The sequence below is a fragment of the Pongo abelii genome, chromosome 3 (genome assembly GCF_028885655.2).
Source record: "Pongo abelii isolate AG06213 chromosome 3, NHGRI_mPonAbe1-v2.0_pri, whole genome shotgun sequence".
Classification (NCBI taxonomy): Eukaryota; Metazoa; Chordata; class Mammalia; order Primates; family Hominidae; genus Pongo; species Pongo abelii.
Window position 1 is genome coordinate 36941524 of NC_071988.2, and position 16490 is coordinate 36958013.

At 42.0% G+C, this 16490-nt stretch overlaps 1 protein-coding gene across 2 annotated transcripts in view; it reads right to left on the reverse strand.

Moving 5' to 3' along the window:
- RELL1 (RELT like 1) overlaps nucleotides 1–16490 on the reverse strand; it is a 73769-nt gene that overhangs the window by 5297 nt on the left and 51982 nt on the right. For both annotated transcript variants that reach the window (XM_002814657.6, XM_054553819.2), the window contains exon 6: nucleotides 15057–15195. In XM_002814657.6, the coding sequence (XP_002814703.5) occupies nucleotides 15060–15195 (136 nt within the window). In that variant the 3' untranslated portion in view covers nucleotides 15057–15059. The remainder of the gene's footprint in view (nucleotides 1–15056; nucleotides 15196–16490) is intronic.

Genomic DNA, 16490 nt, shown 5'->3' on the forward strand with positions numbered 1-16490 from the left:
ATAATTTACCAAAGGCCACACAATTGGTAACGGGAAAGTAGGAAATCCATCCCAGGCAGTAAGACCTGGAAGACCACAAAGCTACCTCCACGCTGCACTGCTATCCGGTCACCCCGGACACACCCACAGCATCACTGGAATCCTCTGGTACCCTCGCTTCTCTGCTCCCCACCTATGTGGCGGGCAACAGAAAGGAAATGCAGAAACTAGAAATGCCGCCAGGGTCTCTCTCAGGGGAAATCACTGTGGTTGCATGAACAGTTAAATGATGCTAAAAACCTATACTTTAAAGGGGCCCAGTCCCTGGGAAGATCAAAAGTATACACCTACACAACACTGAATTCTGATCTCATTCTAAGACAAGGCTATGGAACCACACAGTCGGATTAATAATTTTCTTGACCACTTTTAAATAAAATAAATAGAGAACGTCGTTTATAGAAAGAGTTACATGACAGCAATATTAACACCGAAGTCCTGGAGCTACATTTAAGTGATCATTCACTGATAATCTGTGCTCCTTTAAGGCTCACACTTCTTAGTTAGAGATTTATCTTGTTCCAGGCTCTGCTGACCATTCTGCGGTTGAACGCCTGCAGGTTATTGCTGTGCATGTGACACCATGGTCCTACAACGGTACTGCCTGCGTAGATCGGCATCTTGGCAGATATAGATTAATGGGATCACATCACAATGTACTCAGTGCTTATAGTCCTTTACATCTTGCTCTGGTCTAAACTGTGTGTTAAATTTTATAAATTAACATGTATACCTTCTTATTTTACTAAAGGCTCTTGTTTAACAAACCCAATAGATTCATGCTAATCTAGGCTAATCCATACAATCTTTTAAAATCAGTGTTTCCCAGAGTGATCAGCAGAACCTGCTTTAGAATCAGCTTAAATATTACCAAAAACTGCATATTCCTTAGGCCCCTCCCTGAGACCTACTAAATCAGAATCTATGGGGTTGCAGTCCAGGACTCTGCTTTCCTATAAGGTGCTTCATTGATTCTAATGCACGTATGAAGGTTTAAGCTTTTAGGTAAGACCCAGTACTAATGTTTGTCAACTGATTAAAAACAGCAAGAATTAAATCCACTTCCAAAGGGTAAACCCTGCAAACACAACACTATAAAGTCAGCGGAGGTCAAAAAATATATCTCAGAAATGGGGGAGAAAACAAATATGACAAAATCATTTAAAGACTGAAATATTAATTAAAAATTGCAGTAACTTGGCCAGACATGGTAGCTCATGCCTGTAATCCCAGCACTTTGGGAGGCCGAGGCAGGCAGATCGCTTGAGGTCAGGAGTTCGAGACCAGCCTGGCCAATATGGTGAAACCACGTCTCTACTAAAAATACAAAAATTAGCTGGGCATGATGGCACGTGCCTGTAGTCCCAGCTACTTGGGAGGCTGAGGCAGGAGAATCACTTGAACCTGGGAAGCGGAGGTTGCAGTGAGCCGAGATGGCGCCACTGTACTCCAGCCTGTGTGACAGAGTGAGACTCCGTCTCAAAAAAACAAAATAAAACAAAACAAAACAAAAAATCAGTAACTCAATTTGAACTACAAAATTTTAAAATTACAGAATCAGTTTTTAAATGTATTTCAAAGTAGTTGGGAACTAGAATTCGACTAATTTGCAGAGGGCTCTTTTAATGATGAGATGAATGCCATATTATCACACCTGTTAAGGAATCACTGAGGGCCAACTATGTACAAGATGCCACCTAAAGTCTCGGCAAAGGATGAGAAGACACCATCCAAAGGCACTGCCCAAGCCCTGAAGGAGCTTAGTGTATGCATGGAGGAAGCTTAAACAATCAGCTTCGATGCAAGAAAAACTGAGACATGCTGCATATCATTTTTAAACACAACTGGAATATTTTATAACTTGTTTTTTCATCTAATAATATACAGTAGATGCTCTGTGTCTGTACATATAACACTACTTCAATCTTTCAATCTTTTTTTTTTCTTTTTTTTTTTTTTTAGAGACAGGGTCTCACTCTGTTGCCCAGGCTAGAGTACAGTGGCACAATCATGGCTTACTGGAACCTCAAACTCCTGGGCCACCACTTTAGCCTCCCATGTAGCTGGGACTACAGGCGCATGCCACCATGCCCAGCTAATTTTTTTAATTTTTTTTTTTTTTTAAGTAGAGACAGGGTCGCTATGTTGCCCAGGCTGATCTCAAACTTCTGGCTTCAAGCAATCCTCCAGCCTCAGCCTCCCAAACTGCTGGGATTACAGGTGTGAGCTATCACACCCAGCATCTACTTCAATCTTTGGCATTTGCAGGCCATTATGAAATGTATAAGGCACAATTCATTTACTTAATCTCCCATTGATAGATATTTAAAGATGCTTCCAGTTACTTGCTACTATAAATAATGCTGAAGTGAACAACTCTGAACATTATCTTTGCATTTATGCATGATATTTATTAATTGGAATAATTTGGTCAAAGAGTACATATTTAAGTTTTTACAGTACCAGATTGCCCCCACAAAGGTCTAGACCATTGTAGCCTCCCTGTTTTGGTGTGGGATAATGTCCATCTCCCTGCACCCTCTTGATTTTTGTTTGTTTGTTTCTCTCTCTTTTTTTTTGAGATGGAGTTTCGCTCTCGTTGCCCAGGCTGAAGTGTAATGGTGTGATCTCGGCTCACTGCAACCTCCGCCTCCCGGGTTCAAGTGATTCTCCTGCCTCAGCGTCCTGAGCGAGTAGGTGGGATTACAGGCATGCGCCACCACCCCCAGCTATTTTTGTATTTTTAGCAGAGACGGGGTTTCTCCATGTTAGTCAGGCTGGTCTTGAATTCCCAACCTCAGGTGATCTGCCTGCCTCAGCCTCCCAAAGTGCTGGGATCACAGGCGTGAGCCACCACACCCAGCCTCCCTGCACCCCATTTTTTTTTTTTTAGAAGGAGTCTCGCTCTGTCACCCAGGCTGGAGTGCAGTGGCGCAATCTCGGCTCACTGCAACCTCTGCCTCCCAAGTTCAAGCGATTCTCCTGCCTCAGCCTCCCGAGTAGCTGGGACTACAGGCGTGCGGCATCACACCTGGCTAATTTTTGTATTTTTAGTAGAGACAGGGTTTCACCATATTGGCCAGGCTGGTCTTGAACTCCTGACCTCGTGATCCACCTGCTTCAGCTTCCCAAAGTGCTGGGATTACAGGCATGAGCCACTGCGCCCGGCCCCACACCCTTTTAACCAAGGTGACCACATGAACCAGTTTGCCTGGGAGGTCTTGGGTTATATATGTTTACCCAGAATAATTATTCACAGTGTTCCCTTTTATTATCTGTAGAGTCTCTCTCTGTCACCCAGGCTGGAATGCAGTGGCATGATCCTGACTCACTACAGCCTCCAACTACTGAGCTCAAGAAATCCTTCCACCTCAGCCTCCCAAGTAGCTGGGACTACAGGTGTATGCCACATGCCCAGCTAATTTTTTAACTTTTAATTTGTAGAGACAGGATCTCACTATGTCGCCCGGGCTGATCTCAAACTCCTGGCCGGCCTCAAGCCATCCTCCCACCTCAGCCTCCCAAAGCACCGGGATTACAGGTGTGAGCTACCTCCTCATTTTGGATGTGAGTTATATGGTCATGCTAGTGTTAACATTCATCTTTGCCACCAGAGAAGCAAAAAGTGATCTCAGTTTGGATTTATTTCATTATTAGTAAAGTTGGGCATTTTTTATGTTTATTGACTACTACATCTTCCATGAGTTGCATATTATAACCCCCAATTTGGGGAGGGGGCTTAATAACTAAAACCTTAATTTTTTAATATCAATAGTGAGAAGCTTTCTATGTATGTGGGTCAATTCAGGAAAAATAATGTTTCTAGGTGTTTTTCTCCATTCAAAATAGAAATCACTTTTTTTAACTAGCATAGACAGAAATGTATATTCCTGCAAATTATATTATCTTCTTTGTTGAATAATACCAGTGAGAAATTTTGCATTCCTTACAGTTTTGAATCTTCTGATATTAGATTTAGATCTGAAGTCTGAAGGTTGTTCTTTACTGGGTTATATTCTCATAGCAATTTCAACATACTTATATATTTAGCAACAATGGGTTTCCCAAGTGACAGCAACTGAACACTTGTGATTTACCAGCCTTTGAGAGGTAGAATCAGAGCACCTTATTCCAAGTAAAATGTAAGTGACATCAAAAGTTATTCTGTACCTGGAAAAACAAGGATTCAACTGGAAATTATTTAAATGCAATTCAGCAGTTCCCTACTAGTCTCAACACACTTCTGATTTAATGTCTACACTAAGCTACAGGCAGAATAACTTATTACTCTGAATAGTACCATCTCTTGCTAATAAGGAAAATGGAACAAGTAAGATATTGCCTCTACTGGCTTGTGAGCTAGACAGAGTTCAGCTAACTGGCCTTCAGTAAGCCTCCACTTGAATATCAAATGGACAATACTGCTATTACCTTACAGGTTATGTCTAACCTGGCCTCTCTGAGCTTCAAGAGAATCAAGAAATATCAAAAACATTAATTTTAACACTTTTCTTCACTACATGTTTAAATAGGGCTGATCTGATACAGTAATTTAACACCTAACCTATTTTGCACTTATTTAGGGCAAAGGAACAGTATCCCTACGAAGCAGTAGTAGTAGTAGTATCCCCACTTAACAGATGGAGAAGCTGGGGCATCAGAGGCTAAGTAATTTGGCCAAAGCTAGATAGCTAAAAAGTGACAGCCAAGATCTTGAGCGCAAGAAGTCTGATTCCAGAACCTCTATGGTGGAACCACTACAGTATCCTATGTCCTGTTACTTACAGAAAATAGGTACTGTTTTAACTTAAGCTATTTAATGTTAGTAGAACTCAAGGTCTCAAGGCACAAATTAAGAAAAACCGGCCGGGCGCAGTGGCTCACGTCTGTAATCCCAGCACTTTGGGAGGCTGAGGTGGGCAGATCTTGAGGTCAGGAGATCGAGACCTTCCTGGCTAATATGGCGAAACCTCTTCTCTACTAAAAATACAAAAAATTAGCCAGGCGTGGTGGTGGGCGCCTGTAGTCCCAGCTACTCGGGAGGCTGAGACAGGAGAATGGCGTGAACCTGGGAGGCGGAGCTTGCAGTGAGCCAAGATTGCGCCACTGCACTCCAGCCTGGGCAACAGAGCGAGACTCCATCTCAAAAAAAATAATAATAATAAAAATAAAAAATCCTGATTATAACCATTAATTCCATTTTCTTTCTAATTATAGGTAAAAATGTCTCTGAAAGCATTTCATTTTCCGCTTCCCTCAAGCCCCCTTGGGTCTGTCTTTAGGCCTTCCAAAGTCTCTAGCCTCCAACACTGTTGAATTTCTACAGTGAAAAGAGCAGATGTCAAACAGCTGATAGGGATAAAGAGGAAGAACAGATAAGCTCTCCTTCAGTGGGTCAACTCCTGGTCAACAATAGGAAGGGGCCCTGGGGCAGGCCCCTGCCCAGGGAGATATGTGCTAGGAGGAGACGGCTTGCTTTGGTGGCAATTCAAAGCAAAACAAATAAAAATTCCTGGTCCCCCATGTTGTCTAAACTCTGGGAATACGGATAAATATGTTTTAGTATCTCTCGTGCACAGAACAAGGCCATGGAATAATAACTTAGAAAAAACATCATAGTTGATGACAGCAAAGTATGTTTTGAGGTCCGCTCAAGACTCCCAGATCACGGCCATAAATGTACTGGAGCCACTCCCAACAATTGAGACAAATAGGGCATATAGCTTTTTAACTGTCTCCACCATTTTCACTCCTTATGGCTCAGTCAATGTGGGAGAGTAAAAGCTGGTTCTTCCTCAGTCATCTGTGAGTAAGACAAAATCTCAACAGTCAGGGAACCGCAGAACCTAAAAATCATTAACTTCAATAACAAGCAAGGTACCAACAAGTGTAGTATCTATGCTCTCATTTGTAGAAGGGCAAAAGGAGGGGCTTTATATACACAGATATATTGCATAAGCATGTATATGCACAGCATAATCCTGAAAGGACATAGAGAACACTGATTACAGTGGTGTCCTCTTGAGAAAAGGTTTAAGAGATGATACACGCAAAGGCGTTAGCGGGATAAAAATGGAGCAAAGATTTATTTTTGGGATTTATTTTTCACTCTGCAGACTTTTAGGCTGTTTAAATATTTTATCCTATGCATTTCTTATATTTCAGTTCTTTTTTAAAAATTCCATTTCAAACACTTGTAATATCCAATACACTGGAAACAGTAAAGGAATGAGCTATAAGGAAGCCCAGGTCCTGGCTCCGTAATCAACTCTCAGCATGATCTTGAACAACACAGGTAACAACACACACTGAACAAGGGGACTGGGAGGTGCAGGGGAGAAAAGTCTGGCATAAGCACTAGGATAGAAGCTCTGTAAGAGTATGGTCTTCATTGTCTGTCTGACACACTGCCACATCCCTGAACACAGCAAACTGCCTGGCACATAGTAGGGGTTCAAGTAATGCTTTTTTTTTTTTTTTTTTTTGGAGACAGAGTCTTGCTCTTGTCACCCTGAATGAAGTGCCATGGCATGATCTCGGCTCACAGCAATCTCTGCCTCCCGGGTTCAAGTGACTCTCCTGCCTCAGCCTCCTGAGTAGCTGGGACTACAGGTGCCTGCCACCATGCCTAATTTTTGTATTTTTAGTAGAGACAGGGTTTCACCATGTTGGCCAGGCTGGTCTCGAACTCCTGACCTCATGATTCGCCCACCTTGGCCTCCCAAAGTGCTGAGATTATAGGTGTGAGCCACCGCGCCTGGCCAAGAAATACTTTTTAAAGATATAATTGTACCTCCATTGATCTGAACTAGCAATCACAGGTGCTCTGAAGTCTGTAAGTCTATGACCTTCATCTACCTGGAAGACAACTGAATGGCTCACACACCTGGACCTGATCCAGGCAGAACCTTAAAATCCATCAGCTGCTCATCAGATGATCCCATCGGAGGCCAAAGGAGGCCATCCCAAGGCTGGAATGATCAGTTCTGTGAGCTATTGAGCTACGTGAAGAAACGGCGGTTGATTTGCTTTCTTGCCAAGAAAAGCAAAGCTCCCTCACACTCCATAGCCACTGAGCATGTAAGCTCCCAAGTATAAATTTCTTCCCATCCAAGCCCTCTCACTACCTAGCCCTGAGATATGGGGAACATTAATCCCTCTAAGCCTGGTTCTTCATCTGTAAAATAGGATATTATTACCTACAACTCCTAAAATTGCTTCTGAAGTCCCATCCCTCACTCAGCTTTTCTCTTCATCTGGCCGGTTCTACCTACCTAGTCTTTACAGAGCAGGGCCTGGGCAGATGCTAACCTCCCTCCACCTCCACATTTAAGATGGACTCAGTGGGCTCAGTCTTCCACACAGGAGTATGGCAGGCATCACAGCACTGCTTTTACCTTTGAGAAATGTGTTTAGCAACTGAAAACCAAGCCAGGTGGCCTAATCCATGCCTACTTTAGGTGCAGTTTCTTTTTATATTCTGTTGCCCCATAAGACCAGTGAATCAAGTTAACGGGCTCCCATCAAATCTGAGATCCTTTTGCTTTTTAAAGAAGATGCATTTTTCCTGGAAAAATTACAGCTAGAGAGAAAAAATAAACTAACTAGTAGTACCCTCAGTTTCTCATCATTACCTGCTTCCTGGAGAGTTAATAAAAGAAAAGCAATTGAGAGGACTGTAAATCAAGCAGTACAACTTCCGAGGGGGTCCCCAAGGAGCTTCTACTATAATTCCTGTCACAGAGTCCAAAAAAAGGAGCCAAGGAGCCTTTCCTCACTGCTAAAGGAGAACATGAAGGCGGCCGAAGGTCAGAAGAGCCACCCTGTGACCAGCCACGGATGCTCAGGAGGGAGTTTCAGCCATGAAAGAGTCTTGACAAAGAGGAGACTTTTATGCCAAAGCAGAACACCGGCACAGCAGCCACGCTTAGGCCGAAAACGTCTCAGTCCAGCATTTCAATTTATCCTGCCCTCTGATCTTTATAATAAAAAGAACTTGTCAGTAAAACTTTTCCATCGCCTTGTTACTAATTTTAATTCCACCTCTTGGAAGAAGGAAATGGTGGTTCTTTCCTTTTTTTTTTTTTTTTTTTAGAGACACAGTCTCGCTCTGTCGCCCAGGCTGGAGTGCAGTGTGCAATCTCGGCTCACTGCAACCTCCACCTCCCAGGTTCACGCCATTCTCCTGCCTCAGCCTCCAGAGTAGCTGGGACTACAGGCACCCGCCACCACGTCCGGCTAATTTTTTTTTGTATTTTTTAGTAGAGACGGGGTTTCACTGTTAGCCAGGATGGTCTTGATCTCCTGACCTCGTGATCCACCCACCTTGGCCTCCCACAGTGCTGGGATTACAGGTGTGAGCCACCGCGCCCAGCCGGGAATGGTTATTTCTAAGGCCTCCTTAATGCAAACAAGAAAATGGCCCAAATTCCTAAGGGACTTGACAAATACTATCTATTTCTGAGATGTCCTGAGAGTCCAAAGCTGTAATGTTCTTAAGATGTAAAAAGGAATTCACAGTACCAAAAGTTGATGCTTCAGAAATGACCTAACAAATAATTAAGACCACCAGGCGTGACAATTGTTAACAGCAGTGAATGTTTAGCAGATACTCCGTGCCAAGGATTGACTTATGAACTACACATACATCGTATCATGTATGTCCAGCAACGATCTCATTTTAAAGATCAAAAAACCGGGGCTTGAAAACATTAAGTAACTTGCCCAAAACCATTGGTAGTTAAGTGGCACAATTAAAAGTAAGGAGTTTAAAACCAAGCTTTTAACCACTAAAATAAATTACTAAAATAAAAATCAATACAATCGTCTGAATAAAACAAAAATAAAAACAGATGTCTAATATTATGAATTTTTGTTTTGATAAAAGAAATGCTACTGTAATACTACTAGAAAAACACATAGGAGGAAAGTTCCATGACACTGATCTGGACAATGATTTTTTGATAAGACCCCAAAAGCGCAGGCAACAAAAATGGACAAATGGGATTTCATCAAACTAAAAAGCTTCTGCAGAGCAAAGCAAACAATCAACAGAGTGAAGAGATAACTTATAAAATGGAAGAAAATATTTGCAAACCATACATCTTATAAATGGTTACTATCCAAAATATATAAGAAACACAAACAACTCAAAAGCAAGAAAACAAATAAACCAATTTAAAAATGGGGCAAAATGGGAAGGGAGGGTTGGGGAGATGATGGTCAAAGGACATAAAATTTCAATTAGACAGGAGGAATAGGCCATCAAATCCAAATTTGAGCAAAAACCTCTTTCAATACAATTCTAAAGACTGTATCAGAAATCCGTTGCACAATATGGTGGCTGCAGTTAATAACAATGTATTGTATTCTTGAAAAATGCTAAGAGAGATTTTAAATATCCTCACCACAAAAAAATGATAAATATATGAGGTAATACATGTCAATCAGCTCAATTTAGCCATTCCATAATGTATGCATGTTTCAAAACAACATGTTGTACATAATAAATATAGATAATTTTTGTCAATAAAAATAAATAAAATGTTAAAAAAATTGTAATGGGCAAAGATTCTAAATAGACCTACAAATGGCCAACGGATATATGAAAAAAAGGCTCAACATTACTAATCATCATGGAAATATAAATTAAAACTATAATGAGATAACACCTCACACTTGTTAGAATGACAATTATAAAAAAAAGTGCTGATGAGGATGTGGAGAAAAAAAATTCTTGCATACTGTTAGTGGGAATACACATTATTACAGTCATCATGGAAAACAGTATGCAAGTCACTAAAAAAAATTAAAAACAGTCCGGGCACAGTGGCTTGCACCTGTAATCCAAGCACTTTTGGAGGCCGAGGCAGGTGGATCACTTGAGATCAGGAGTTCAAGATCAGCCTGGCCAACATGATGAAACCCTGTCTCTCCTAAAAATACAAAAGTTAGCCAGGTGTGGTGGCTTGCATCTGTAATCCCAGCTACTTAGGAGGCTGTGTTAGGAGAATCGTCTGAACCCGGGAGGCAGAGACTGCAGTGAGCCAAGATTGTCCCACTGCATTCCAACCTGGGCGAGAGTGAGACTCTGTCTCAGAAAACAAACAAACAAATTAAAAATAGAACCACCATATGATCCAACAATCCCATTTCTCAGTACATACCCAGAGGTACTGAAATCAGTATGTCAAAGAGATATCTGTACTGCCATGTCCACTGCTGCATTATCCAAATAGCCAAGATATGGAATCTTCCTAAGAGTCCCTGAACATATGAATGAACAAAATGTAGTATAGATACACAATGAAACACTGTTCAGCCAGAAAAAAAGAAGGAAATCCTGTCATTGAAAATAAAATGGATAAACCTGGAGCACATTACATTGAGTGAAATAAGCCAGGCACAGAACGACAAATACCACGTCACCTCACTTACATGTGGAATCTAAAAAAGTTGAACTCATAGAAGCAGAGAGAAGAAAGGCGGTTAGAGGTAGGGGCAAGGGAGGGGTTGGTCAAAAGACAAAATTTTAGTTAGAGGGGATAAATAATTTCAAGAGATCTATTGTACAACATGGTGACTGCAGTTAATAACAATGTATTATATTCTTAAAAATTGCTAAGAGAGTAAATTTGGAGTGTTCTCACCACGCAAAAAAATTGTAAGTATGTGTGGCAATGCATACGTTCATTAGCTCAATTTAGCCATCGCAGTGTATACATATTTGAAAACATTACATTGCACATGATAAATATATGCCACTTTCCTGTGTCCATTAAAATCTGATTGATTTCAAATAAAAAATTTTAAAGTATGGTTATGTAAACTTACTAAATCAATGTTTCCAACAGGACACTATCAGCGAATGGAAAAAAAGAGGGCAGACTTCAGAAACATGCGACACAGAATGCTTAGGACAGGATCATTTTTAAAAAGCCAAAGACCAGTGACAATGAAGACAAGGCAGTGGCATTTGGAGGCTGAAAGCAATTCAATTTATTTAACTTTGAAGAACAAAAGCTTATTCTTCTCAGGAGAAACCAAAACACATTTTCTGTAGAAAAAAGACACCATTTTAACCGCATTGCCAAAATAAATCAGGCAGAGGGAAGAGGGCAAGTTAGATGTAGCCACAAACAAGAACTCAGGCCAACAAAGCAGGGTGAGAAGAACGGGGAGGCCATGCCCAACATCAGATTTGGGGTTTTAAAGAGAGAATGAACCAGAAGGGAGAGAGAGAAATCCTGCCCCAGTCTTGATAACATTCTATTTAGAATACTAAGTTTAGTTTCTGGTAACAAACACCTTAAACGAAAGAAAGAAAAAAAGAAACCTAACCAATAAGTGGATATGCATTTGTATTTGAATATTTGAGTCTGTTCTACAATAAAACAAAACATTGCAGTAAAATTGTTTGGCTAAAAATCCAAATTTGAGCAAAAACCTCTTTCAGGAAAAAATACAACTCTAAAGACTGTATCAGACTGTAGAAGAGACACATAGCACTCCTCTCCTGCTTCACTAGCTGCATTCCAGTGCAGATCTTCTGGCTTCGTCTAGAACCAGAGAGTCTGGCCCAGAAGGAAAATTTTCAGGATTTTTCTAGTTGGAAAATCATGTCATGTTAAATGTCCCAAACATACTTTTTCTGGGGGGATGAGATTTGAGAAGAAAAAGAACTGCAAGAAAAATTTTAATGAATACATAATTTTTAAAACACCAATGAATATTCCCTTCCTTCCTTTTTCAGGGCCTATACTTCATTGGAGTAATCAGATAGGGCCACCCAGCAGGTCTCCACCTGAGCAGGCTCTACTCATGGGATCTGCTCGTCCTGGACCCAGCTGAATGAAGTCTGTGACACCTGAAGCAAGGCTGCCCAGGTTCAAGTCTAACTCTATCACATTCTTGCTGGTATCTCTCTGTGCTTAAGTTTAAACTCTCTGTGCTTAAGACCTTCATCTGCAAAATAGGGTACTAACTAGCACCTACCGACTGCTGTCATGAGGATTACAGAAATTAGTTAATACACGGAATGTGCCTTTCAAAGCATGCCAAGTACAGAGTACTCAAAAAACTGTAGGTATTATAATTAATTTACTCCATGGATTGTGGACATCCATGATATTATTCTACTTTTGAGTTTGTCTAAAATTTTCCATAACAAAAAATTAATTTTTAATTTGAAAATCAATTACAACAAGTTGGAGGCTCAGAAAACACATCACCCTTTGAAGGCCACTCATGTATTCCTTGTGATTTGAGCAGCACAACACAATATGACTATCTTCTACTGACAGCCAACTATATTCCAGACTTTCTCTTGGCTCTTGGATTAAAACAATGAATTTAATACCTGATTTCATGTTCAAGGAAACCAGGGGTAGGGCAGTTAAGTACAATGTCCAAATTGTGAAGCTCAGATTTGCACCCATGTCTTCTGATCAAATCCAATCCTCATTTACATAATCCTGCTGAATAACAGTGTGCTGTGCAGAGAATATCTCATTGTAAATCAGTTAAATGTGGTCAGGACTTCAGATGCTTGGACCAAATTTCTATAATCAGAATCAGACAGATTTGGGCCAAAAAAAACCAGCTGAGCAATCCTAGTTCTTTTAATCTTCCCAGATCTAGAGTACCGCTCTCCGGGCAGTGGTGGCCAAAATCAGCCATGGCACTAGTTAGCCAAGCTCTAAACAGAGGTGGGTCTGACAAGAGGATCATCTTGCAGTTCCTAAACGAGGGCAAGCCAAGTCTTCTGGTGCAATCTGATCCATCTCTCAACTCACTGCCCAGCTGATGACTCATACTCAGCCTGTCCTTATGACCCATACTTTCTTTGCAGCTAAGCTGGCTGGGCCTTCCTCACCTAAGACTTGAATAGCTAGATGCTTCTCTTCCCAGACAGCCAAGTCCTTCACTAACCTTAATCAGAATGCTCCTCTTTCCAGCTATATGACCTTCAACATGTAACTCACCTTTCCCATTCATCAGTTTCCTCATCTGTAGAACTACAATCATAGTACTAACCCCATTCGGAGAGGTTTATAATGATGACATGTGAGATACACATCAGTACCATGCCTAGAAGACTAGAATATTGAATTAACGTTAGCTGCTGTTATTACTCAACTTCATCATCCTCTTCTTAAATTCCTCTTAGCTCCCTTCCCCAGGGTCACCAGTAACTGGCTGAGAAGCCAACGGTAGACTTTTCTGTACTGTTTCTCTCTTTAAGAAGGCTCCTGTTCTGCTCCTAAACTCAGGAAGAGATGCCAGATCTCCCCACAGGCAAAACTGCGAGGGCTAACTAGCACTAGAAAATGATCAGAGTCCCTATGTCTCAGAAAATTTAGGCGCACAGAGTTGTTCCAGATTACTTCCAGAGTACCTTCAACCCTCTGAGCCTGGCAGATTATCAGAGAAGCTTCACCCAAAAGCCACATCTCTCCTCCACTCAGCCACACCAACCAGAATGAATCGCATGATAATAATCAGTAGCATGGACGGAGCATTTCCCACGTGCCAGGCCCTGCCTTCACACGTGCAACTTCATGGAAATCTCACTCCCGCCCCTGAGGCAAGGAGCATTACTTCCAATTTCCAGTGAGGTGTAGAAAGCTCAGGTATCTTGCCCAGGTCCCAGGGTTAGTGAGTGGCACACTGGAGCTTGAACCCGGCAGTCTGACTCCAGGGTTCATGTCAGTTTTGCTGTGTCCCTGTACTTTCAAGGACCCTGCCTGACCTCTCCCCCATTGCCCACCCTCCCCTCCCTATGTAGGAGTAAACTCTTCTGCCTTCATGTTCAGGCTCTGATGGTTCCATGGAGCATTTAGGGCATGATCCCTCCCAAATTGTCACTCTTGCTCTTTTACAAGGGATAAGAAACATGGAAAGGATAAATACCACTCAAGCCAGAACAGAAATAAAGGAGTTAAGATGAAAGTTAAGCCATTATCAATTTATCACAGGGTTCTGGTGCGTGTGTGTGTGGTTTTTGTTTTTTTTTTTTTTTTTGAGACGGAGTCTCGCTCTGTCACCCAGGCTGGAGTACAGTGGCAAGATCTCGGCTCACTGCAAGCTCCGCCTCCCGGGTTCATGCCATTCTCCTGCCTCAGCCTCCTGAGTAGCTGGGACTAAAGGTGCCCACCACCACCCCCAGGTAATTTTTTGTATTTTTTAGTAGAGACGGGGTTTCACCGTGTTAGCCAGGATTGTCTTGATCTCCTGACCTCATGATCCACCTGCCTCGGCCTCCCATAGTGCTGGGATTACATGGGATTACAGGCGTGAGCCACCATGCCCGGCCGCATGTTTTTTTTTTTAAGCAGTGTCTTGCAAAATTAAAATTGCCAAATCAAGAAATAAATCACTGTGGCTTTTCAATTGCCTCAAAATATTTGGTGAGAAGAGAAATATTTGTATTGAGGTTTCAGAACTGACACAAAGAAAACTGGTTTCCAACAGAATAAAAGGAAAAAGCATTGGTTTGTTTGCTCCAGACTTTTTCAAGTCACAGTTTACCTAGAAATGGTGACAAGATTACACGTCATTTGGCCTGCATGGTTGTTTAAAAAAAAAAAGTAAGCTGCCAATATCAAAAATCAGTGATTTTACATTTTAGATATTTGGATTGTCTTTTTTTGCATAAGAAGATACAGCAACACTAGGCGCTTTCTGCCTCGTGGTAATGCAAGCCCTATATGGTGGGTGATGTGAATTCTAGTTTGCCACAATCCCCACCATGCCACACTGCCTTACAAGTAATCCTCTATCCTCATTATCACACAGGCCAAGCCCCTGGAGGCACTAAGTTTGTGACTTCTTTACAAGAAGCTCTGGGCAGACAAGTAATCATGTTCAGTCCCCCTCAGTCTTCCTGGGTCCAGGAAAGCTCTCCCATTTCCCTGTCAAATGCCATTCCTATGCTGCCACAGCAACTGGGAGGCTCCAAGTACCTTCTCCTCACCCTGCGCCACCCTGCCCCCAATGTCACCAAAACCACGGCTCACCTGCTACTCTGTGCCACTGCGTTCTCTCTTCACAGGTGTTGCTGGCACCTCCCCATTGACCGTTTCAGCCCCACTAACAGACATCAGGCTTCTCCGTTCCTTCTGGTTTGACTTGTGTTCCACTTTTGTAACTCTAAACCTGAGGGGGGAACGAAGAGAGGTGATGGGGTTTGCTTTTCTAATAAACAAGGATTATGAACAAAGCAAAAATCATCCACCCAGAGGATCTCAAATGAACTCAGCCAAAAGTTAGGACACAAATGAAAAACAACATATTCGAACATGCATTCCTATCCAGCACATTCCCCTGGCCCCCGCCCAACCTTCCAGCTGATTTCTACTCAGCCACGTTGCAGACTAAGCCAGATATTTTACAGAGCATGCAAAAGGCATTTAAAAACTCAGGTATTGGCCAGGCACAGTGGCTTATGCCTGCAATCCCAGCAGCACTTTGGAAGGCTGAGGTGGGTGGATTGCTTGAGCCTAGGAATTTGAGACCAGCCTGGGCATAAGGCAAAACTCTGTCTCTATAGAAACGACAAAAATTAGCCGGGGGTGGTGGTGTGCACCTGTAGTCCCAGCTACTCGGGAGGCTGAAGCAGGAGAATCACTTGAGCCCAGGAGGTGGAGGTTGCAGTGAGCCGAGATCACGTCACTGCACTCCAGCCTGGGCAACAGAGCTGGGCCCTGTCTCAATAAGAAAAAAAAAAAAACCTCAGAGACTCAAATATTAAACAGCCTCAGAGCTGTCACTTCTAACAATGATCAGTTTTTTTGTTTATTTATTTGTTTTTGAGACAGAGTTTCCCTCTTGCTGCCCAGACTGGAGTGCAGTGGTGCAATCTCGGCTCACTGCAACCTCCACCTCCTGGGTTTAAGCGACTCTCCTGCCTCAGCCTCTCAAGTAGCTGGGATTACAGGCATGTGCCACCATGCCTAGCTAATTTTGTATTTTTAGTAGAGATGGGGTTTCACCATGTTTGCCAGGCCAGTCTCAAACTCCTGACCTCAGGTGATCCACCTGCCTCAGCCTCCCAAAATTTTGGGATTATAGGCGTGAGCCACCATGTCTGGCCTACGTCAGTTTTTTTAACCACAGAAACCTGGTTAAACGCTCAACTGGTTTACAAATTAGACTGACGTAACCAGAATGTTTACCAGAAGATGACGAACTTCCGAAAATATGCAACTGTCAGGCAGTCCTATCTCAACACAAACACACACACACACGCACACACATGCTCTCACACATATGCAGAAAATCAGAAGAGCCCTAGCAACACATTTTATCAGCATTAGGGTTTGAGAGTAAGCCTTTAAAAAAAATGGGTTAATTTTCATTATAGATTAAGGAAAAACTTAAGGAAGTTAAGGAAGAGATTTTCATTAAGAATTAAGAGTTAAAAAAATGTATTCAGTTTAACTGTTTTTTCT